This window comes from Girardinichthys multiradiatus, chromosome 3 (genome assembly GCF_021462225.1).
Source record: "Girardinichthys multiradiatus isolate DD_20200921_A chromosome 3, DD_fGirMul_XY1, whole genome shotgun sequence".
NCBI classification, from domain to species: Eukaryota; Metazoa; Chordata; class Actinopteri; order Cyprinodontiformes; family Goodeidae; genus Girardinichthys; species Girardinichthys multiradiatus.
Window position 1 is genome coordinate 8,544,168 of NC_061796.1, and position 23,529 is coordinate 8,567,696.

Consider the following 23,529-nt stretch of genomic DNA (forward strand, 5'->3'; position numbering starts at 1 on the left):
ACAACTAGCGGTGTTTTCTATTCCAGCTCTTTGAAAGTATTTTAAAAAATCATGTTTGAAACATCCGGATGTGCAAATAAACAACTGAGGAGAGGTGGTAGAAGCGTTCCAGAATGGATCGGAGTTCTGCTGTACTGGACACTGGATTCTTATTAGTAAAAGTTGTATCCATTGTAAAAAAAAAAAGTTTACTGTAAGAAGTCTGGATCTGTAAAGGATACCAAGACTGTCATGAAGTCCTTTCCAGTTTGCAGAGACGTCTTTTTGTGACTTAAAGGATTTTTAGTCAGGTTTCATGTAAATCAATCCCTGCAATGAATGTCATGACCTTTGACCCAGCAAACAGTTGTATCACTGCACAATACAACATGTAATGATCCCGTCAAGGAGCTCTTGTTGAGCTCCGTCACCTCAGGGAGTCCCGGACTTTAGATTATTGGTAATTTGCTGAAAGACGCGTCCTTAAAAATGAGGTGTTCTGATCAGATACTCAACCTAAGATGAATTCTTTGCAATTAGATCATCCTGTTGCACAATAAATACTCACAAAATTTCAAATTCAGGTCAGAGCCAGCCAAATAGTCTAATTCTTTCATCCTGATGTAAAAGTTAAAAATGTTCTCTGGTTAATTCAGGCATATATAAAAAAAGATAAATGGAGCTTGGTGCTTTGCATCAAATTTCCAGTTTACAACGTGACATTGAAGACAAATCTTTCCAAATAGGCAGTTATTTTTGTTCGGTAAATCCACAATGCTGTCCAAAAGAGATCGCAAAGCAAATCAGCCATAAATCAGATGCGAGAGTTGGGCATCAGAGGGCTGTAGAGACCAAAATGTAGGGCAGAGAGGGGAGCAGAGAAATGGAACAGAAGGGGAGAGAGGAAGATGAAAGTGGAAATGCAGGAGGGAAAAAGCAATGCAAGAAAAGGAACAAGACTTGAAGAAAGAAGAGACAGTGGATGGAGAGCAAAACAGATTGTTAGAAAAGAAAAAGAGAAAGATGGGCTAATAAAGTGAGTGGGATGGAGATAGCTTCTCCCTGGGGTTTCTCCGCTTTCTGAGTCTCACATCCTCCAAAGATTGCTCATAATGCCTGCAGGAAGTAGCCAGGTCAAAGCAGGTATCTAATGCTGGAGAGGGACACGAAGTGACAGTCTTAGAGGTGAAAAGCTTAAAAAAGCTAGGCTTCAAACCTGGATGGGAGGAGAGTCAGAAAACAAGGACGGGAAAGACAGAAAATATTTTGCAGAAGGTTTGATGCAGCAAATCCCTTTCAAAGTCAGTCAGCCGTATGTTGTTCAGTAAGGTTTCAGAAGCCTTTCTTCTGTAGCGTCACAAGAGAAGCAAGATCCCAGCATCGCTCCCGATCTTCTACACATGCCGTGGACAAATACAAACACTGCGTTTATCCAGCTAAATCCTCCAGCCCTCTAAATGAGCCCGTAAAAACAAGAAGGTGTGTGGGTAAGTCAGAGAAAAGGGTGCAGAGGTGTGTGTGTGCGCATGTTAGTAATGAGGTAAGTAGCTCATATTGTGTAAGAGAAATACAAATGTGAAATCCGGTGAGTGTGTGTTTGAATGTCAGCAAAAAGTGAGTGAGCCAAGAGGTTTTTCTCTGTGCTGCTATGATCACTAACAAGCACAGAGGGAGGGGCATGATTGGGGTGTGTGTGTGTGTGTGTGTGTGTGTGTGTGTGTGTGTTTGTGTGTGTGTGTGTTTAGGGTGGAGAAGGACAGAAAAGGAGCAGGAAAGAAGAGATAGAAACACTGTAATTGAGATCCAATGCAGAGGAAGCAAACTGAGCATTACACTGAAGAGGAATACTCCACTCTTCATCAACACTCTAACAGCCATTCATAAAAGAACACACACTTACAAGCTTCTAACCCTATAATGCCAAACATTAATACAAGTATTGACCTTTGCCTCAAGCAGTAAATATGTTGCTTAACATATTTAGACGTTCTACCTAACAATGCTAATTGAAGTTAGGGTGTGTCATTTTTTTTATCTGGTTTTCTCAAAGCAGCAAAACAGCTGAATTTCTAAAAACAATAATTTTATGACTAATATTTCTTTCCTCAGCCTTTAAAGGATTAAATGATCTGTGCTTTGCTTATAAAACCCTTACAATCAGACCTCTTTCACCACTTGTGTGTCACTAAATCATTCCTCCCTGTAATCCGTCTCTTCTCCTCTCCAGACATACAGAGGTTGGACAATGAAACTGAAACACCTGTCATTTTAGTGTGGGAGGTTTCATTGGTAAATTGGACCAGCCTGGTAGCCAGTCTTCATTGATTGCACATTGCACCAGTAAGAGCAGAGTGTGAAGGTTCAATTAGCAGGGTAAGAGCACAGTTTTGCTCAAAATATTGAAATGCACACAACATTATGGGTGACATACCAGAGTTCAAAAGAGGACAAATTGTTGGTGCACGTCTTGCTGGCGCATCTGTGACCAAGACAGCAAGTCTTTGTGATGTATCAAGAGCCACGGTATCCAGGGTAATGTCAGCATACCACCAAGAAGGACGAACCACATCCAACAGGATTAACTGTGGACGCAAGAGGAAGCTGTCTGAAAGGGATGTTCGGGTGCTAACCCGGATTGTATCCAAAAAACATAAAACCACGGCTGCCTAAATCACGGCAGAATTAAATGTGCACCTCAACTCTCCTGTTTCCACCAGAACTGTCCGTCGGGAGCTCCACAGGGTCAATATACACGGCCGGGCTGCTATAGCCAAACCTTTGGTCACTCATGCCAATGCCAAACATTGGTTTCAATGGTGCAAGGAGCGCAGATCTTGGGCTGTGGACAATTTGAAACATGTATTGTTCTCTGATGAGTCCACCTTTACTGTTTTCCCCACATCCGGGAGATTTACGGTGTGGAGAAGCCCCAAAGAAGCGTACCACCCAGACTGTTGCATGCCCAGAGTGAAGCATGGGGGTGGATCGATGATGGTTTGGGCTGCCATATCATGGCATTCCCTTGGCCCAATACGTGTGCTAGATGGGCGCCTCACTGCCAAGGACTACCGAACCATTCTTGAGGACCATGTGCATCCAATGGTTCAAACATTGTATCCTGAAGGCGGTGCCGTGTATCAGGATGACAATGCACCAATACACACAGCAAGACTGGTGAAAGATTGGTTTGATGAAGATGAAAGTGAAGTTGAACATCTCCCATGGCCTGCACAGTCACCAGATCTAAATATTATTGAGCCACTTTGGGGTGTTTTGGAGGAGCGAGTCAAGAAACGTTTTCCTCCACCAGTATCACGTAGTGACCTGGCCACTATCCTGCAAGAAGAATGGCTTAAAATCCCTCTGACCACTGTGCAGGACTTGTATATGTCATTCCCAAGATGAATTGATGCTGTATTGGCCGCAAAAGGAGTCTCTACACCATACTAATAAATTAGTGTGGTCTAAAACCAGGTGTTTCAGTTTCATTGTCCAACCCCTGTACATCACCTGCTCCTGCATCATGACAGCCCTTCACTACCACTGAGTCCTCCCACATTTAATCCCTCAGATAAGACAAAGCACAAGAAGGCTACATGTGACAGTTAATTAGAAGGCAAAACACAAACAATCATTTGTCAGAGGATGTTGAGCTTGTGTATAGTTTTCTATTGTCACATTTCATAAGGAAAAGTCTTTTAGAAAAAAAAGAAGTGTTTTATTCATATTAAAACCACAATGAACAGTTTTTAAAACTGGCATGTTATAAAACACATACTGTTGGTCCTTGTTTTTACATTTACCCTCATTTTCAAACCATATACACCATAACATTTGTTGTACCCCTGTCAGGTTTAGATTTTAAATAATTTTCATTCAACCAGGAAGTTTGTGTCTGATAAGAAATGAGACAGGCATCTCTCCAAACATAAGACAATGTCAAAAAAGTATCCAATTTAGAAATAAAAAGTATCCTTTTTTGGATTTTATTAAAATTACCATGTAGAAATTATTTGTACCCTTCTCAATAATCAATGAAAATGCCATTAATGGTATTACAGCAATCAAATTCTTCCTATAACTGCTGAGCAGCCTTTAGCAGGTTTTCTCTGCTTTTCTGACCATTTATCTTTGAGGTTGGAAGGCCTCTGTACCACCACCCTAATCTCTAACTCAGTCAATAGATTCTCTTTCAGATTCAAATCGGAACTCTGGCTGGGCTGCTTCAAAATATGAATACTCGTACCAGTGTGGAAAAAAAACATGCTGGTGAAATTAAAACATTTACTTTAAAGATACATCTGCCAGAAGCAATAAAATAGCTACACTTGCATGCTATTTTTTATTTTTGGTGAAGTTCAGTGGCCCAGTAAAAGTCCAGTTAAAGCCATCAAGCAGAAGGAAAAACAACACAATTAGGACTGCAGCGACTAGTCTATATAACTAACAAATCGGTGTTTAAATATTATGAACTCATAACAAAATTGACAAGCATTTTTCTCCAAATTGCTGGGATAGATTAATAAAGTTCCTTGTTTTCAAAGGCTAAAGTGGCCTAAAATAGGAAAATACTTCAGGGTGAGACAATAAATGGTGTTTGGACGCTCTATAAGGTTTCATTGCGAGGTACACCAGCTGAGGAGACGCTATCCAGGGCCTACTGCTGAGCCGAGAGTTGTTGCCGAAGTTGCCGAATGCAACGATTGACGCTGTGCCTGAGTGTGTTAAAGTGCAGCTGGCCAAGTCGATGTCACTTTATCACGTTTTAAATCACCTTTAAATGCGTGGATACCTAAATAAACAACTTTAAGCCAGAAAAATTCAAAAATAATGAATACAGGTAATAAATACAAGTCACTTATAAATGACATTAAAATTGAACAGTCTCCTCTCTTAAGTAAAGGGTGTAATTCTGACAGAACTGAGGCCCATTTCTGTTTAAGTTTTTTCAAATAAAATACCAAATTAATAAGAGCTTTATTTTATTTATTTTTTTATGCTGGTTGAGGTTATTTGTACAAATATTTTATGCCTTAATGTGCAAATCTTTGTAAAAAAAAAAGAAACAAAAAAACAACTCTGTACCCTGAAAGTGATTAAGAGGCTGCATGTTTAATGTTATTCGCAGTGCGCCTTTCAATAGGAAGCTTTGGACTAGTTGTTAGTTCAAACTCTCTGCAGTGGTGTGTGAGAGTACATCTCTGAATGGGTTAACCACATGGTTAGGATTTGTTTGAACCCTCTGGCATCAGCACCAGGACCATGCTCTGGATAATCACACACCCAGACAGGATGTTGAGATGATCAAATTCAATTTAAAAAGTCTTTTAGAAAATCGGAAATCAATAATAAAACAAGTTCCGCTTAATATAATGGTTTCTGGGGTTGTTTATACTTGTGGTGTACTTTTATAGGCTTATTAGCAATGTTTGTATGCTTCAAGCAGCAGTTGTGGAGGCCTGATTTTTCAGCCACTGTCATTTTATGGGTCAGAAGCTGACCTGATTGTAGTAATGTGTCTTCCAAAGAGATCAAGGAAATCTAAAATAAGCTTTGGTCTTTTTTTAGGAAATACATTTCTCTGGCTCCAAACATCCTGATCGAAGATGTGCTGTAGGACCATCGATTACCTAGCAACAACCAAGGAGAAAGAATGGAGGTAAGGGCCATTACAGAGCTGATCTATACCTTTAAAATAATTCAGCTCAACCTGGATCTGCTCCATGAAACACTACAACCAAAACCTTCTCTAGGCTCAGGAAAAAAAAAATATTATCGAGTTTCATTTTAAAACTTTCCACTTACAACAGTTTCTGGCAAACTTAAAAAAGAATCCAAATATTCCAAAAATGAGGAAATGTTTATTCTATAACAGAGCTAAAATAAAATCGTTTATACTGTAAGAACACACACTACATCAACTTAAGGGTACGGCACACAAGAAATGTCATTTAATGTTGCACCAGGGTGTGATCCAGTGCTAGAACTAATACATTTTGACTCCATTCATTATTTGACAGGAAAAAAAACCTTTAAAATAAATATATTAAAGAGGAAAAACAATATACACCATATATACAACACAAAAATAGTAACTGTACTCACCCGCATAATAAGATATTCTGGAAATCTCTGAAAAAGAGGAAACATTTTGTTAGCCTTGATAGTTAAACATACAAATGTCCTACATGGTGAATAATTTACAGTGATGGCATGCAAATTAATTAACCTGCGGCATCGATGAGTCACCACACTACGTAGCACATAAATCATTCACAGTATATAGTGGACTTACTGCTCTCTGATGCCATAAAATAAAAATACATACAAATACCTTGATCATAAAAAACTCTGCAGGTTTGCAGTGACCTCGTAAAAAATCCAAGGAACTTAAAATGTAATAAGATGACGGTCAAATTAAGAAAGAAGAAGTAAAAGAAAGGTTACCAAACATGTTTACCAAATGGCAATCAGGGCTGCTTTTCCATGTAAAAATGCTTTTCCAGACTCTACTTATCAAGATGTCTTAGTGCCAGACTTTTATAAAATATAAATACTAAAGTTCACAATGTAGAATCTGGAAAATTCAGACACTGGAAAGAAGAAATTAAGGACATAAGAAAAGACAAGGGATGAAAGGAACAAAGGACAAGAAAAGAAAGAAAAAGTGCACAGACAAGGAAAGAAAGAAGTTGTGACACAAGGAACAGAAGGAGGCAGAACTCTAAGGCTAGGAAGCAAATATGGAAACAAGGAATTTGGATCACAATTATTAGACAATAATATAGGTAAGAATCGTGTCCTCTTTACATACTTATCCAAAAATACTGGAATCAAATTCCAGGCCTTTCCAGCCTGTGTAGGAACTTAAATAGCACAACTAATAAGCAAATCAAAACGTATACCGATTACTTAAAAAGTCTAAATGTTCAGGAAACCCAGTTCATTAACAGGAAACCTTGCGCGTCCAGTGATTTTAATGTCAGTCAGTACAAACCAACCCAGTTACCCAGCAGCCAAATTGGGTCGGGAGGATATTGATCTGTGCTGGGTCTCTCACTAAGGTGCAATGAGACAAGAATCGTGACAGCGCAGAATTTATCTGCTCCGTCATGCTGCAATAACTTTACACTGAGTGTCTAATCTGCTTTATGACCTCAGTCTCCTTCCAACCGCGACTTCAATCAGAGCCCTCACTCACGCTTTGCTGTAGTCTTTTTCAAAAATGACACCAAAATGAGCAGCTTGATGAAATGTCCTACACACTGAGGCTATGCTGACTCTTGTTACTAAGCAACAGCCACTAAGCAGGACCGCGGCGCTGGATGCAAATGCTTTGTCTTATAATACTGGTGGGATAAAAGCTGTGCCCTAATTCCAAATAGTCCAAGACTGGAGAGTACTACATAGTTTATGTTCGGAGCATTCTTTTGTTCCCACTGTTACGTAAACACGACCTGACTTTCACCACATTTTGTTTACAAATGAGAGCTCAGAAAGGATTATAACTTGTGATTTTATAGTGGGACGTTGAAGATATACCATAGCAGGCCACAAAGATGCTACACACCAATTAAGATATATTTTTGGACCATATTTAGCTTTGGTTGCAACAAATCTTTTATTTGGCTTAATAAAAAAGAAAAACATATTCATACACAACATATAATAACATTTATTTCAGATCTCTTTTTTGTAAGCGCAATGTTATGTTAAGTCTCTAGCCGATCACACAGATTATCATTAAATGAAGATCTATTCACTATCTAGGCCAATCCATGCCTAACATTATTGTCTCATTCTTCTAACAGCTACTGTTTTACGACTGAAGCCTGATGAATCAAGGCAATGTCCTTCTTGTAATAACATTTCATGTGTAATTTGGAAGAAAACAAACAATCTACTAATTTAAAAGCTGGAGGCTCTGTACATTTAAAAGACAGTGGGCCTTATTCTTCTTTAACATATTGCTGTGCCTAGACCGGATAAAAAGGAGCAACGTCGGACTATAGCACTGCTTTAACTGGCTTTCATGGTAAGCACCATGCATGGTGACTGCATCATTAGATTCACTGCTCTCTTACTCTGATGGACTCAGAGTAAATCTACTCTGATCAGATCATGTGGCCTATACAGTTCAATCTCATTCTTCAAGGCAAACATTGAATTCTCTTTAAAATGTGTGTTAGGAAAGTCTCTTTTGGGAAAACCTTTGATACATACTGCAGGAAGGTCCACTATTATTAGCGTTTCACCACAGTTTTGCCAGATGCTTAAGTAAACTCTCGATTTATTTTTTTCAGACCATTTTTCTTCCTTAAAGATGATTTTTACCACTATCATTTCAACTTTTCGTATAATTCTGCTGGATAGTTCTTAGGTCAGTCATAGTATTTTTAGCAATCTGCTCAGTGTTCTTGCTGATGCAGATGAATGATTTCCCCCTACAGGAGAGACAAGAACCTCACTGTAGAGCTGTGCCATATCATACAGAAAATAAAGATATAAAATGTCCTGTGACAATTACTGATCCAGAGTGGACCTAACTCCTGGCTACGCATCACTCTGGCTGCAGCCTTTACTTGGCTTGCCTGCTGCTCTCACCATAAACTGTTAGTATTAGCTTCATTAGCCTCCAATGCCTTCAAAACTAAAACGGAGGAGTAATGGAGGGGGAACACTGGTTTGTTTGTTTGTTTCGTTGCTTCACTATTTAGTAGCCATGTCCCTGAAGCTAAAAGTACCTCCAAATAGTGCTTTTGTGTTCACCTTGACGGCTAAAGAGGGTCACATATGTTTTTTTTTCTGATGTACTCGCCATGTTAGCAGTTTAAAACTTCCAGCAGCATCTCATTGTTTTGGTTAGGTGAGGCTGCAGGGAGGGGAGGTGCTGAGTGTGTCTCTGTTATTGCAGCACTGCTGCAGGAAGGCAGCCACAATTTGAGCAAATGTGAATGGGTCAGTTTGTATCAGTTTTAACACAAATGAGTTTCTTTGAATAATTTACTTTTTAGTATCAATTATTATTATTATTATTATAGAAGTAAGAAATAATATCTCATATTTTTTACATTGTTCATACTTCTTCAAATGTACAAAAAAACACCTCAAACTCCACCATTAACCATTAGTGAAAAGTACATGCCCAAACAGTACGTACAATAAAGATACATAAAACAATAGAATTGAAAGGGGGTCTTCTTACTTTTTACCACATGCAGTAAAATCACAATAATGTGTTAAATTAATAAATGTTACTGACGGTTCTAGCAGCATGTATTCTTGTTTTATTTTAAGATTATTGCATTAAATAAATCATGTGTCAGACAATCTCCACACGATTTACTTGAAATATACTTATTTAATTTTGAGACCATATCATTGAACATCTGTTTTTGTAGTAAAAGCAAAAAGAATAACATTTTTACTAGTTAAAACATATTAAATCACTGTAGAACTTTTTCAATAGGAGGCTCTTTCATATACGGTTCATTCTGGGGGTTTAAATTTTCAGCTTGGAAGTGTGTTTTGGCTGGAGGGAATAAACTCCTAAGAATGATAATACAGTGGCTTGAACACACGGGAGTTGAACAATATGCAAATTGTTGCAAGGATGATGTAAAAAAATATTTTTAAGCTCTTTTCTAGCAACTCTTTTCAAGAATGCTCAACATTTGCTTTGCCACAATTTCCTATTATCCCATAATCCACTTTTATCAAAACAAAAAGTTCAAAACACTGGCCACAAATAGGTTCCAACAACAGTAAAAACGAGAGAAGGGGAAGTTTTAAACCTCAAATGGCAGCACAATCAGTTAATAATTGTGAGGAGGTTTAGCTTGTTTTAAGATGTTTCTTGGTGTTATCCATCTGCGGATAGGAGGAAAAGAGCTGTGTTTTGGAAAAGTTAATTTCCAATTTATGAACATGGAAGTGGTACAAACACAAACTTGAACTGCTCAGTTTGCTCAAGAGATTTGCTGTGCAGTTTAAATAAGCATTTTAAAAATAACATTACCTTGTCATCTAGAGACACAACCTCACTTTTAAACATGAAGAGCCTTAACGAGGTTCCAAAACCTCAAAATGGTCCTGAAACATGTGTTACTACAACCGCCAAAAACATGTTTAATACTTGCATGATTCTGTTCCTCCTACTACATCACACCCTCCTCCTGCTCTCAGCCGCGTTCTCTCTCCCACTCCAAAACAAAAAAACATTTAGCCTCTGTATATCAACCACAAAGGCTACACAAGTTGACTCAACGCTGAGGCCATTGCACAACTGCATTCTCATCAAGAAAACAACAGCAGCGTTGTGAAGCTGCTCTCTGCAATGTTCAGTTTGTCATGGAGGCGTATTATAATTTATAGGTGTAACGCAACTTTGGAGAGAGCCAAAATCAAAGTCACCACAGAAACAGCTGAAGCTTAATGAGGACATTCTCACTTCAACAATGTATTGTTTTAATGGAACTGAAGAGGTAGTACAGTAGGTGAGAGTGTAAACTTCCTTGTCATCAGTGTCCTTCTTCACATCTGCATTTCTCGTGCTGGGCAAACAGAGCAAATGTTTTATCTGACCTGTAACACCTTCTTATGAGATAATTAGCCATAAAGCTAATTATTTCTCACCATAATTCATTATATTTACAGAAAAACACGTAGAGTTGTGTCATGACAACCTCAGTTCCAAATGCAGAGTATTGACCACAAAGAATAGCTTAACCAAAACAGTGAAGAATGGATGCAAATAAGGGCAGAGGCTTGCCTTCCAGACCTTTCACCGGTCTCTCCAGGCAGCATGATCATCAAAATAAAGGCATAAATGAAACTACAATTGAATTTTTTGAGTTTTTTTTTATTATTATTTATTGCTAAAAACAAGATGACATGGCAACCCGAATCATCACTGACTGTGGAAAACATCACATTGAACCTCAAGAAACATGGATTGTGTTGCTCTCCACTCTTCCTCCAGACTCTGGGACCTTGATTTCCAATTAAAGGAAATGCAAACTTTACTTTCATCTGGAACAAGGACTTTGGACCACTGAGCAACAGTCCAATCCTTTTTCCTCCACATAAGACGATTCTGAGAATATCTCTAGCTCAGTAGGGGTTTAGCCCAAGGAAGGCAACAGTTGTAGCCCATGTCTTGGATATGTCTGTATGCTGTGGCTGTTAAAGCTTTGACTGCATCAGTAGACCAGGCCTTATAAATTTCCCCCAATCTCTTGAATAACATTTGCTCCAAACCCTCCCAAGACTGCTGGTATCCTGGTATCCCTTTTACTCTGCACTTTTTTCTACCACACCTTTACCTTGGACTAAACTTTTCATTGATAGGCTTGAATACAGCACTGAACAGCCAGCTTCTTTACCAATGACCAATTGTGGTTTATCCTCCATTCGGAGGGTTGGTGTCAAAGATTGTGCTAGACAACTATAAACCCAGAGGTCTTCCCCATGGTTTGGTAGGCCATAAAATAACACTTTAGTGTTAAATATCCTTTTTAATTGGTCTTATGTAATATCTAATTGTCTGAATAACTGATTTTGGGGTTTCGTTAGCTGTAAGCTATAATTACTAAAATTAACCAATACTAGAAACATTTCACCCTGAGCAATAAATCTTTAAGAGTTTAAGTTTTCCTTTTAGAAATGAATTACCAAAATAACCCAACATTTCAACGATATCCTAATTTATTGAGATGTATCCTTGCTGTCGTTTGCAAAAGCAGAAACACCTTTTAGGTTTTATGCATCAGTACATAATGTTAATTTGCTTTGCAGATTCTAATAGCAGGAATTGTCTTGGCTATGTTTGCATGCATGATGAACTGTGGACCCTTTCACAGTCATTTGCACTAAGGAAAACTTCTATAGTTCAGTGATGAACAAAGGTAAACATTTAGCCTTAGCAGTTCCTTATTCTTGAGAGCTAAGAGGAACCAACTTTTAACTTTTCACGTTCCCTTTTAGGCCACACAAGCTCTGAATTTACTTATATAGATTCCTCTCACTTCTCTGAAACAAAAACCTTTCACTCGCTCAGAGACAAAGGAAGCCCTGGTTTAAAATTCCAAGTCCGATGCAGTTTAATATTTGATATTTTTGTCCGAGTTCTCTCAGAAAAAGTATAATCAGCATAAACCATGAATAAATCTGAGCCTTCTGCACTTACTACGCACTGTTAACAGTTTTAACACAAGACAATTTAATAACAAGCAAATATGACATCCTTGTAGTGTTTACGGTGGAAAAAACATAAGCATAATAAGAATCAGTCATTCTGCGGTAATAACAATAAAACAAAAGATAAATGGGAACCGGATTCGAAACAAGGAATCAGAACCAGAATCGTCCAAAGTCAAACAATGCCCAACCCTGCTTTTGGCTGCATGAAGTAGTTTCTAAATAAATAGACTATTGAGTTTTTTAATACTTGTAACCATCAATATCGTTGTCAGTACAATAAGTATCAGAAAATATTGTGACACAAAATATGTTTTATTATTTATTGAATAATTTATTCAATTTTTCTTTCATTTATTTATTTATGTTTTGTAATTATGATAAAATATAAACCCTTGTCTCCAATCCTTGGTTTAAACTATACTTCAAACATGCTCGGAAAGGTCAACTTCATACACTTAAAAAAAAAAACTAAGTCAACAAAATGGTTGAATATAAACAGAGGTTTTATAGAAATATGAAACAGAGTTGATTAACAAGTGATAAAACTGTGAGCATTTACACATATAATTAGCAAAAATTATTATTATTTTAAAAATGTGAGACCTGAAAAAGTTGAGTTTATTATCTCTGTGTAAACCACCAATGTTAATGGCTGAGCTTAGCTTCCACATATGCAGTCCTTCAACTAAGAAACTATCAACCTGCTATTTAACAAGATATGACACTAAACAAAAGGTCAAATCTGGTGAAAAATCTTTCTGATGCCATTAGAGATTTTTAAAAATCTAAAGTATTTGGTTAAGTATGAGGTTGTTGAAACAAAGTAAGACTAAACATTATCAGCCCATATTAATGGAAAGTTAATTCTAGGAAGTGGTCTTGAGTGATGTAGCCTCATTTCATCAAGCATTTTAGAGAACATTTAAAAATGGTCCTTTGCCAAGTTGTCTGGTCTGTGTAGATGCAACCATGTGTCATCGCTTGAGATTAGCAGCTGGTTTACAGTTGAATTGTTCAAAGGGTAATGTTGTTTGGTTTCACAAGAAAATTCTTCTTCTGGAAAATGCTCTGGTGCTGAAGAATAAAATCAGCTTGTGACAAAATGAACTTTCAAAGGCATTCAAAAATCTTTCAAATCGTTAAAAAAAAAATGAGCACCTTGAAAATGACAACCCTGAATTCAATGAAGCTGATGATTAAATAAAACTGAGATAAACCGAGTAAATCATTTTAAAACCCAAACTGTCAAAAAAGTGCAAGTTATTATAGTATTTCATTACCGACACACTCTCAGTACCTAACATATTGGATAACTTATGCAAAATCGTGAGCTCTGGATGCAAATGATGACGGCAACAGGTCTGCTTCAAGCCACACTTTTACAGATCAATCCACGCAGCCTACTGTTGAAAATATGAAAACATGGGTCCAACTTATTCACTATAATGGAGTAATAAGTTTAAATTTTAAAACCTAAGTGGATTTCACGTGTTACTACAGTTTAAAGGCAATTTCATGCGAATTTTACAGATGGGTGCTGCAGTTAAAGATATGAATCCGTTTGTTCTTCGTCTGTTTATGACACGGCTGTGAAGAGTGAATAATACGACACAAACCGCCAGGTATCTTGGCCGTAGTTATTAGTGCAACAGCAGGAAATGCAGCCCGAGGCACAGGGTGGGTGTCGGAGCCAGGGCTGTTTGGGGATCCAACGCAGCACAATAAAGTAACCACATTTGAGGCGAGACATGAAACAACACAACTTATCTGAGATTAAAAGGCGCAGTTTTGTCTTAAAAGATTAAGAGGGTGCGTTTCTTTTTATTTCTTACAATCACAGACATAAATGCACAGCTGATTCACTTCCATAAAGGCCTGAGGACCACTCGAATCCTGGGGTTAAGGGTTTTACATGTTTTTCACCATTACTCACTTTAAATATAAAATCGCCCCCAATTTGGTTTGTCTAGGAAATGGTTTCTAACATTGTTGATAACTTAATAGCTGAGGGTTGTTGCTGTTTTGATGCATTAACCCAAAACAACAGCACAGGCACGTTATGTGGTTTTTCTGCACATTGATTAAAAAAAGCTCCACATTTAACCTAATGAGCTCTCTGCTAAGATGAATCCTAGTTGAAAAGGATGACCCCAAGACACAAAACATAATCAAAAGCTCAGGGTTGAAAACTGATCGTATAAAGTTAAAATTACTTCAACAGATGGAGTGTCAGTACATTTACTTGGACTATGCTCACGGTTTCAAAGGGAGAGATCGGCGGTATGTCCCATCATAGGATCAGGAGTAGTTTATAATCGTTCACTAGAAATTAGGGGAGCATTCTCTATTGACAGGACAACACATGTTCATGGAACAACCAGGATCCAAAGATTATTCAGGCCCAAAAAAATAAAAGAGAATAAGAACAACAAATTTGTGCTGCTTAACTTTTTTTTCAAATCTGTTTCAGACAGCAAGCAGCCAGGTTTATCAAAGGAAAACGGAGCAGGCTGTTCATGCGTCTTTATTTGTCTCCACTCTCTACCTGTCTCATAGGCTGCATGCAACTGCTTGCATGGCTGTGAGCAGCCCAAATTCCTTCCCAGCCCTCACCCTGCCAGACCCGCTCTTCCTGGCTATCACAGAGCAGCTCCACACAGACCCATCAAGCCATGAGTTAGGCTTCGCGCCCACATACCTCCATTGGTGCAGCCCAGAAAGTCCCAGAACTGCATGTTAGCGACCGATGAGCAGAGGACAACACCTCCCCCAAAAATACTTCAAACGCTTGTGTGTGTTCCTCTCCCGTTCCTCCACTTCCTAGTTGCACTGTATGCTGTCACTTATAGGGGAGGAGGAAAAAAAACCCGCCTACTGATCGTTTCGGACCGACGCACCTGGGGGCTGAGTTTCACCTCCAAACAGCTGCCTCCTCCCCCTAGATTCACTTCCCACCGCTTTCTCGACAGATTGCTCATCTTTACCACGTCTCTCTGTCCTTCATCCCCATCTTCCCACCGCAGCAGTAAAGATTAATCCAGCATCATCCGCTGCGCTGACATCCTCATCCCTGCCTCTTTGTACCACTGAAGGTAAAAGGAGGTGGACAGCTGACATAGAATCAATCTCAGTGGAAATTCTCCTACAGATATGTTGTATGTTAAAATGAGCTTCAGTAAAATGAATGAATACATTTTCAGATTTATGGAAAGTGTTCGAACATTGAGTAGTCATGTTTTTATGCACTTGACAGTGCAAAAAAAAAAAAGATGATTACAGTCATAGCAAAAAGAAAGTACACTCCCCTTTTAAATTCTAGGGTGGAATCTGGTGTGTTGTTTTATGCATTAAGTTATGGATGTAGTTTGGAAAACTGTAATATTTCCACAGAACTGAGCAAAAATAAAACAATTGTGCTAATTTCCAGGCAAAAAAAAAAAATTGTTTTTCATAGATGCTCAAGAGAAAAGAAATGATCAACTCTTCATAACCCACCTTGCACTAGCAAAGTACGTCCTTTACCCTGTAACATCACTGCCTGTATACGGTACGGCTAATGGTTTTCTACATCCAGCAAACGATGAATGTCTGTCAAATACATCTACTCAAAACTTTAGATGTGTTTACGTCATTTCTTTCTGTTCATTTACAGTTGTATCTGAATATCAGACGCCAAAGAGGTTGTCACTTCCACAATCATGCCTTCATCGTTTTAAAATAATGGTGAAATCTTATTTAAGTGCAAAGCTGTCTAACAAAACCTGCTCTCGCTCTATTACATGGGTTGACTTCCCCTCTGCTATTAATATAAATAAAAGCACCTGTACTGTAACAATATATATAAATGATTAAAAAAAGTTAACAAAGATGTTATTTGTCAAAAGACCTTGTAAAAAAAATGAATATTTTGTGATATGGTTTTCTTCAATATTTCAAGATGTGCAAAAGCAAAGTTAGTGAGTTAAAATCGGTCTTTTAAAGTAGAAAGCAAAGCTTTCACAAACCACTAACAAAGCCAAAGATAAGAAAACTGAGAAATCACAACCACAGAGCTACGGAGCACCAATCTGAGCTTCATTTTAGCAAAACACATTTCCTTTTCTATTTATTCCCATCACTCCAAGATTTGTTTTATCTGTTCTGAAAATGCATCTATTTAAATGCTAATATATTTCAGAGAACATCTGATATCCGTGTCATCATTGTGATTCACAAGGCAGAAAGCAAGTGATAAACTTACGATCAGTCAAAAGAAAGAGCTGCTCCCAGTTTTATGCCTAAAAACAACAAGCTTCCAACAGTGAGTCTCAGACGATGTAACCAGTTGCTTAACAATAAAACAGATGTTTCGCCGGAACATTATTGCTCATCATGGCAGAAACGCACCTTGGTTTTGGACCTTTGCACCTAAGGGAGAAACACAGAGGAGTGGTTTCGGCCACTGCACCACTGTTTGTATGTTAGGAATACAAATGACTTCGTGATATGAAAGGGACCAGTATTTTCTAAAAAAAATATATAATCCCCGACATTTTCCACAAATCCTATTCCCAGCACCCAAAAAACGCACCCACGCGTGTAACGTTCACGTTAACCCCATTGTCTCTCAGTGCCATACCCCCCTTTATTGCTAAGCTAGCTGAGCTAACAGTGGGCTATTCCCACTCAGTCCGCCCCCAGGAGGGATCAATACTCACCCGCTTCAGCCCAGAAATCCGGCCGCTCCTTGTCTCCGAACCTGCTCACCTTATCCAGCCAGGAGCGGTTAATGTACCATTTATATCCGTCGGTATCAGAACCGGTTCGGCGCTTGGGGGTCCTCTCTCAGTCAGTTGTGGTCCACAACAGCGCCTTGCCCGGTTGTTGGTGTCCACTGACGTTAGCTGACAGCGCTGCTGCTGCTGCTGCTGGAGGAGCCAGGTTTCAACAACATGGCTGCAGATGGCTGCAGGAGAGGGGCCCACTGTCCACTCATACATCTAGTCTAATAGAGTCCATGCTGCCCTTGAAATTTATAATAACGATATCATAGCCCCTCAGTAAAAATGCGAATTTTAGCAATTACCAAGATATGATTGATATTGTGTTGAGTGACAAAAAAAATGTAAATAAGATTAAAATGTCAATATTCCAATTTGGAAAAATATAGAGAGGCCCTCTAAAAAATTCCAAAAGGAAAACTTTAGGGTTTCTACCCAATCCCGATTTGAAATTCCAATATGGCTGCTGTGTTTCTGGGTATAACATGGTAACAATATTAATAATATTAAAAATAATAATACACGTTTTGTTAATTGAATGTTCTAATCAAAAAGCAATAATGAAAAAACAAAAAACAATGGGTTACTTGATTTCTCCTTTAAATGCATGTTTTAAAAAACAAAATACTAACCGTGTCTCTTTTTTAAGTAGAAACTTAATTTAACATCGCAAGCAAAAAAAAATAAATAAAAAAGACGAATTGGTTCATCTCTAGACCTCAGAAGTGTTGCGTTACCTATGCTATTTTGCTGTCCTGATTGTTCATGCGTTGTAAATGAACATTTATCACAATAAAGAAAATGATTTTAACAAAACAAATTAGCAGAAATAATAAGAAAAAAACAAATGACGACAAAAAAAAAAAAAGAAAACATGAGCGCCTAATAACCACCTTAAAGAGAAAAAAATGCAAAAACATTAAAAAAGTTATTTTTGAGTCGATAAATCCTCTGTATGAAAAACATGGCAAGGCTTCATAATATATTTAATAAAACAAATTGTATGTTTCAGCTTACATCACCACCCTTCTGATTTCTTGGCACTACCTATAAAGATGTGTAACAGTCTCAAATAAGTTAAGTTGCATAATCTGCAACTGGATAAAAATACTAGACCTGCACAAGGCTGGGATGGGCTACAGGAAAATGGAAAGCAGCTTGGTGAGAAGGCAACAACTGTTGGGCAATTACAAGAAAATGGAAGAAGTTCAAGATAACGGTCAAGCTCCCTCAGTCTTGTGCTCCATCCAAGATCTCACCTCGTGGGGCATCAATGATCATCAGGAAGGGTCGGGATCAGCCCAGAACTACATGGCAGGATCTAGTCGATGACCTGAAGAGAGCTGGCACCACAGTCTCAAAGAAGCCCATTAGTAATACACTACGCCGCCATGGATTAAAATCCTGCAGCACACGCAAGGTCCCACTGCTCATGCCAGTGCCTGTCCAGGCCTGTCTGAAGTTTGCCGATGACCATCTGGATGTTTTTCTCCAAAGGGGGCAGGACAACTGCACCGTATTGAGGGGAGGATGGATAGGGCCATGTATCTGGAGATCTTAGCCACCAACCTCCTTCCCTCAGTAAGGGCACTGAAGATGGGTTGTGGCTGGGTTTTCCAGCATGACAACGACCCAAAGAAGAGACACAGCCAGGGCAACTAAGGAGTGGCTCTGTAAGAAGCATCTCAATGTCCTGGAGTGGCTTAACCAATCTCCAGACCTGAACCCAATTAAAATCTTTGGAGGAAGCGGAAAGAGTGTATTGCCCAGTGACAGCCCTGATACCTGAAGGATCTGGAGAAGATCTGTATGGAGGAGTGGTCCAAAATCCCTGTCTATCTGTAATTGCAAACAAAGGTTTCTGTACCCAATATTTAGTTTTGTTTTTGTGGTGTATCAAGTACTTATGTCAAGCAATAAAATGCAAATTAATTACATAAAAATCTCACAATGCGATTTTTGTTTTTTTTGTTTTTTTCTGGATTGTTTTAGATTCACTCAGTTGAGTACCTATGATTAAAAATTAAAGACTTCTACATGCTTTGCAAGTGGGAAAACCTGCAAAATCAGCAGTGTTTCAAATACTTGTTCTCTCCTGTGTGTGTGTGTGTGTGTGTGTATATATATATTCTTAGTTTCCCTTTGTTGGGTTCCTTTTGCTAGTGATATCTTTTTGTCATTTTAAATGTGAAAAAATGCAATTACAATTTATGCTTATCCATTTTTTGACAACAAAATTACTTTATTGTATTTTTATTGGGTCAGAGCTGCATGATGGCACAAGTGGTAGCACTGTTGCCTTGCAGCGAGAAGGTCCTGGGTTTGACTCGTGGCCGGGGGGTTTTCTGCATGGAGTTTGCACGTTCTCGCCAAGTACTCAAGCTTCCTCCCAAAGTCCAAAAACATTACTGTTGGATTAATTGGTTTCTCTAACCATTAGGTAGGAGTGTGTGTGTGGTTGTTTGTCCTGCAATGGACTGGCGACCTGTCCAGGGTGTAACCCACCTCCTGCCCATAGACTGCTGGAGATAGCTTCCCTGTGACCCACTATGAAAGAAAATGACTAACTGTATTGGCTTAAAGGAAACTGCAGAACTTTAGACTGGAAGCATTGAAGCAACTGAAACACAGGGAAATGTACATAAAGGAAACACACAATGGAGATCTGGAAAATCTGGAGGTGAGGAAAATAACAGGCTTTTTTTTTATCGTTTCCTGTCTGGCAGAGTAGCACTCTAACAAGGTCACTAACAGGCTTTTAACTACTGGGAGGGTTAATGAGTAGGATGAGAACCAGGTGTGATTAATCATGAGAATTTAGAGCGGCTAAAGAAGAACCTAAGCAGATACCTAAGGGTGCATTCACACTGTTGGTCCAGTCCAGGGATCATCCCAGGGATTGGTAAAAGTGAGAATATTCACACCTTCAGTTGGCGGGGTTTGCTTTCACACAGAGATTAAACATCATGCGGTTGCAATGGATTGTTTCGGAGGCAGAATTATGCTGATCGAGAGGTAAAAAAGCATGAAGAAAATAATCCGTCTCATCAAGGTTTCTGTTGCTACTTCGGTGTACAAATGTAGTTGTGTGGCCTGAACCTCTTCATTACTCCATCTAGCTCCATGAGACATTTTAATGAGATGAAATGAGACATTTTAACATGCAATTTGTCTTTGAATGTACTCTCTTACTATGTTTTTCTTATTTTATTTTTATTACTCAGATGCGCTGCTGTTATGTCACATCGTATGTCATGCTGGGAATGACATGCATTCACACTGCAAACGTACTACTCCAGGGTCCTCAGGTTTCTCTGGTCCGTAAGGGGAGGTGGCTAATAAAGACATCTTAACAAACAAAAGCTTAAGAGCAAACTAAAATAAGAAGCCACACCTAAAACACAATAAGCAAAACCCAAGAAAAAACTAAGAAATGGTTAGCTGGGATTTCTGGATCCAGCGAAGGAGCCTGAGAGGCCAATGTTGAAGCCACTGAGGCCGTTAATAGAGGAGTTCTGGGGTGCGGTAGGGGAAGCTCTCATCAGGGGTTCTTTGGAGAACAACTGGTTAGCAGCAGAAACCCAGGAGAAAGCTCTGTAGGACTACCAGAGGAAGGCACAGTGGATCTCGGAGAAAATACCTCTCCGCAATTAGCCTCTGACTTTCCTTTCCACTCAGAAACAGAAACTCGAGATGGAGGCCGAACTTCATGGGCCCCTCATCAGATAACTAAGGAGTACTTGTCATCTGCCACGACCGACTGGGGGTTTGAGAGAACAGAGCAGAGACACAAAAAGAACACAGAAGCACTGATCCAGGAGTACTTTCTATGGGAAGGAAAAGTAAATGTTAATGGATGTTGCTCCTTTAGTCGTTTCACCTAGAAAGAAAGAACAGATAAACTCTGAGCCAGTTTTCAAGGTTAGAGTCTGAAAGAGAGCACATAGAGTTAGTCACAGTAAAAGCTCAGTCAATCGCCATGTCTAGGAGAGAGAAAGGGTTAAACACTAAAAGACAGGGCTATGTGGATCATCGGTAGAGGGTGAGCATTAAGTTGTTGCCAGCAGAAGGTCGGACGATGCCCCCCTCCAGGAAGGTGTCACAGGTAGACACAGAGTCAGGCCAGGTGTAGCTTCTAGGAAGAGAAAAGAGAGAACAAGGTTAAAAGCTGAAATAACAGCAAATAATGCAAAATTGGAGAGTAGTGTGAGAATGTAGCGAAGAGGGTGAAAGTGGTCATTATGTCCTCCAGCAGCCTAAGCCTATAGCAGCATAACTACACAGATAGTTTCAGTTCAGATTTTTTTAGTTAAACGGTGCTTATTTACAACAATGTCGTCTCAAGGCACCCCACAAAGGTTCCCACTGATAGTCATTGTTTTACTAAAAACCACAAGGATTGGGATACCTCTCTCTGTCAGACTGATTATAACCATTGGAAAAGAGAAGGGGTCATACAGGTAGCAGAAATGGAGGGTGTGTTTGCACCTCAACCATAACTGAGCCGGTTTAGGCTAAACCTGACTCCCCCTTACTCCATCCAACAGGGAGGGAGGAAGACAGAGGTAAAAATAAGGAAGATAGCTCAGGATAAACTAAGCCACTCTAACTATAAGCTTTATCAAAAAGGAAAGCTTTAAGCCTAGCCTTAAAAGTAGACAGGGTGTCTGCCTCACGGACTAAAACTGGGAGCTGGTTCCACAGGAGAGGAGCCTGATAACTAAAAGATCTGCCTCCCATTCTACTTCTAGAGACTCTAGGAACCACCAGTAAACCTGCAGTCTGAGAACGAAGTGCTCTGTTAGGAACATATGGAACAATCAGATCTCTGATGTATGATGGAGCTAAATCATTAAGGGCTTTATATGTGAGGAGGAGAATTTTAAATTCTATTCTGGATTTAACAGGGAGCCAATGAAGGGAAGCTAAAGTAGGAGAAATATGATCTCTCTTTTTAATTTTCATCAGAACTCTTGATGCAGCATTTTGAATTACCTGAAGGCTTTTAACTGCATTTTGTGGACATCCTGACAGTAAAGAATTACAATAGTCTAGCTTTTAAGTAACACATGCATGGACTAGTTTTTCAGCATCACTCCTGGACAGGATATTTCTAATTTTGGCAATGTTCCGGAGGTGAAAGAAGGAAATCCTAGAAACCTGTTTAATATGGGATTTAAATGACAGGTCCTGGTCAAAAATAACACCAAGGTTTTTTACTTTATTACCGGAGGAATCCTCTGGAGACAGAGGATAAAGGAGACAATGCATGAGAGACTGATGGTGATAAGGATGTAGAAGAAAACAATGCAGGAGAGGAGGATTATGATGATATGATGAGGGTGCCGAAGATGGCACAGGAGAGGACAGTGATGAGGATGATAAAGAGCACACCATAAAGGATGGTGATGAATATGACAAAGATAGCAAAGAGTGAATGTTGATGAGAAGGATGAAAATGGCACAGGAGAGGATGACAGGGATGAAGTGGGTAATGCTGGAGTTAGCACATGAGAGGATCAAGGTTTGAACATTCCTTCTAAAGGCTGCATGGAGAAGTTTTTACTGAGGAGTTTAAGAAGGCAGCACAGAAGGGGTCTCGAGTGGCAGTATTGAAGGAGACCCCAGCGGAGTAGGTTCTGGAGGAGGAGAAGAAAATTTGCAGTGCCACTGATGGTGTTTACAGTGCCGAGGTAATGTTGGTGCTGCTGCTGGTGACAAGTATGCTGATGTTGCTGTGGCTCTACTGGTGATAGGGGTACACTCCATTTTAGTTCTCTGGAAGGTGAAGTGGGTAGTGGTGCTTGGGGACTAAGCAGGTGGCTCACTGGCACTGTGGCTCTATAGTGAGACCAAAACGTAGGAGCCACGAACTGAGACTTGAGCAGGGGCAAGGTGTTAATGAGACGTGGGACGAGGTGCAGGCCTAGTCTGAGGCAAGGCCTCAATTATTCAAATATTTTGTTGTTTGGTTACTAATCTGTTTATGGCTTGCATGGTTTGGTCAATTTGCTTTTGTGGAATACTGTTGTGTGTGTTTGTTATGTTTTTAGGGGGACTGTGGCTCAGTAGGAAGAGTAGTCGTCTTGCAATCAGTAGGTTGTGGGTTCGATTCGAGCTTCCTCCTGCTGTATGTTGATGTGCCCCTGGGCAAGGCACTTAACCTGAAGTTGCCTGCCGATCTGTATATCAGTGTATGAATGTGTGAGCATTTTGAGTGAAATTGGGTGAATGTGGCTCTAGTGTAAAGCACTTAGAGTGGTCTGCCTGACTGGAAAGGCGCTATATAAGTTCAGTCCATTTACCATTTAAATTATCATAACTTTTTCACCATTGTTTTTGTGTTCTGTTACAGCAAGAGGATCTATGGCATATTCTCCAGAATTTATTTGGAGTCCAATTCAATGAAACACAAAAACAACACTCTGCATGCATGTAGGAGCCCTACACTCAGCGAGAACTGAGGTCTTAGGTTTATTTGAAGTCTTTGGAGATTTTCTCCATGAATAATTCATCACAGCATTCTAATGAAAGCCAGACAAAAGCAGCTTTGAAATTAAGATGCACCCCCAGACCTACGCGCATACAT

General features: G+C 39.3%; 1 protein-coding gene and 1 long non-coding RNA gene across 3 annotated transcripts in view; one reads left to right on the plus strand and one right to left on the minus strand.

Annotated features, from left to right (window-relative positions):
• LOC124866061 (focal adhesion kinase 1-like) overlaps nucleotides 1–17,127 on the minus strand; it is an 80,081-nt gene extending 62,954 nt beyond the window's left edge. The window contains exons 1-2 of one of the 2 annotated variants that reach the window (XM_047361706.1): nucleotides 16,878–17,127; nucleotides 6,085–6,111 (exon numbers count right to left, since the gene is read on the minus strand). Coding sequence is in view for 1 of the 2 variants with exons in the window: in XM_047361701.1 (XP_047217657.1) it covers nucleotides 6,085–6,111; nucleotides 14,879–14,915 (64 nt within the window). In the remaining variant the exon portion in view is untranslated. Of the gene's footprint in view, nucleotides 1–6,084; nucleotides 6,112–14,878; nucleotides 14,931–16,877 lie in introns of those variants that run through there. The other variant, XM_047361701.1, reaches the window with a different exon arrangement.
• Nucleotides 92–18,755, plus strand: LOC124866064. Its single transcript, XR_007037715.1, has 3 exons — nucleotides 92–1,466; nucleotides 5,548–5,638; nucleotides 17,953–18,755. It is a non-coding gene; the product is annotated as an uncharacterized LOC124866064 (long non-coding RNA).
• The last annotated feature ends 4,774 nt before the right edge of the window (nucleotides 18,756–23,529 follow it).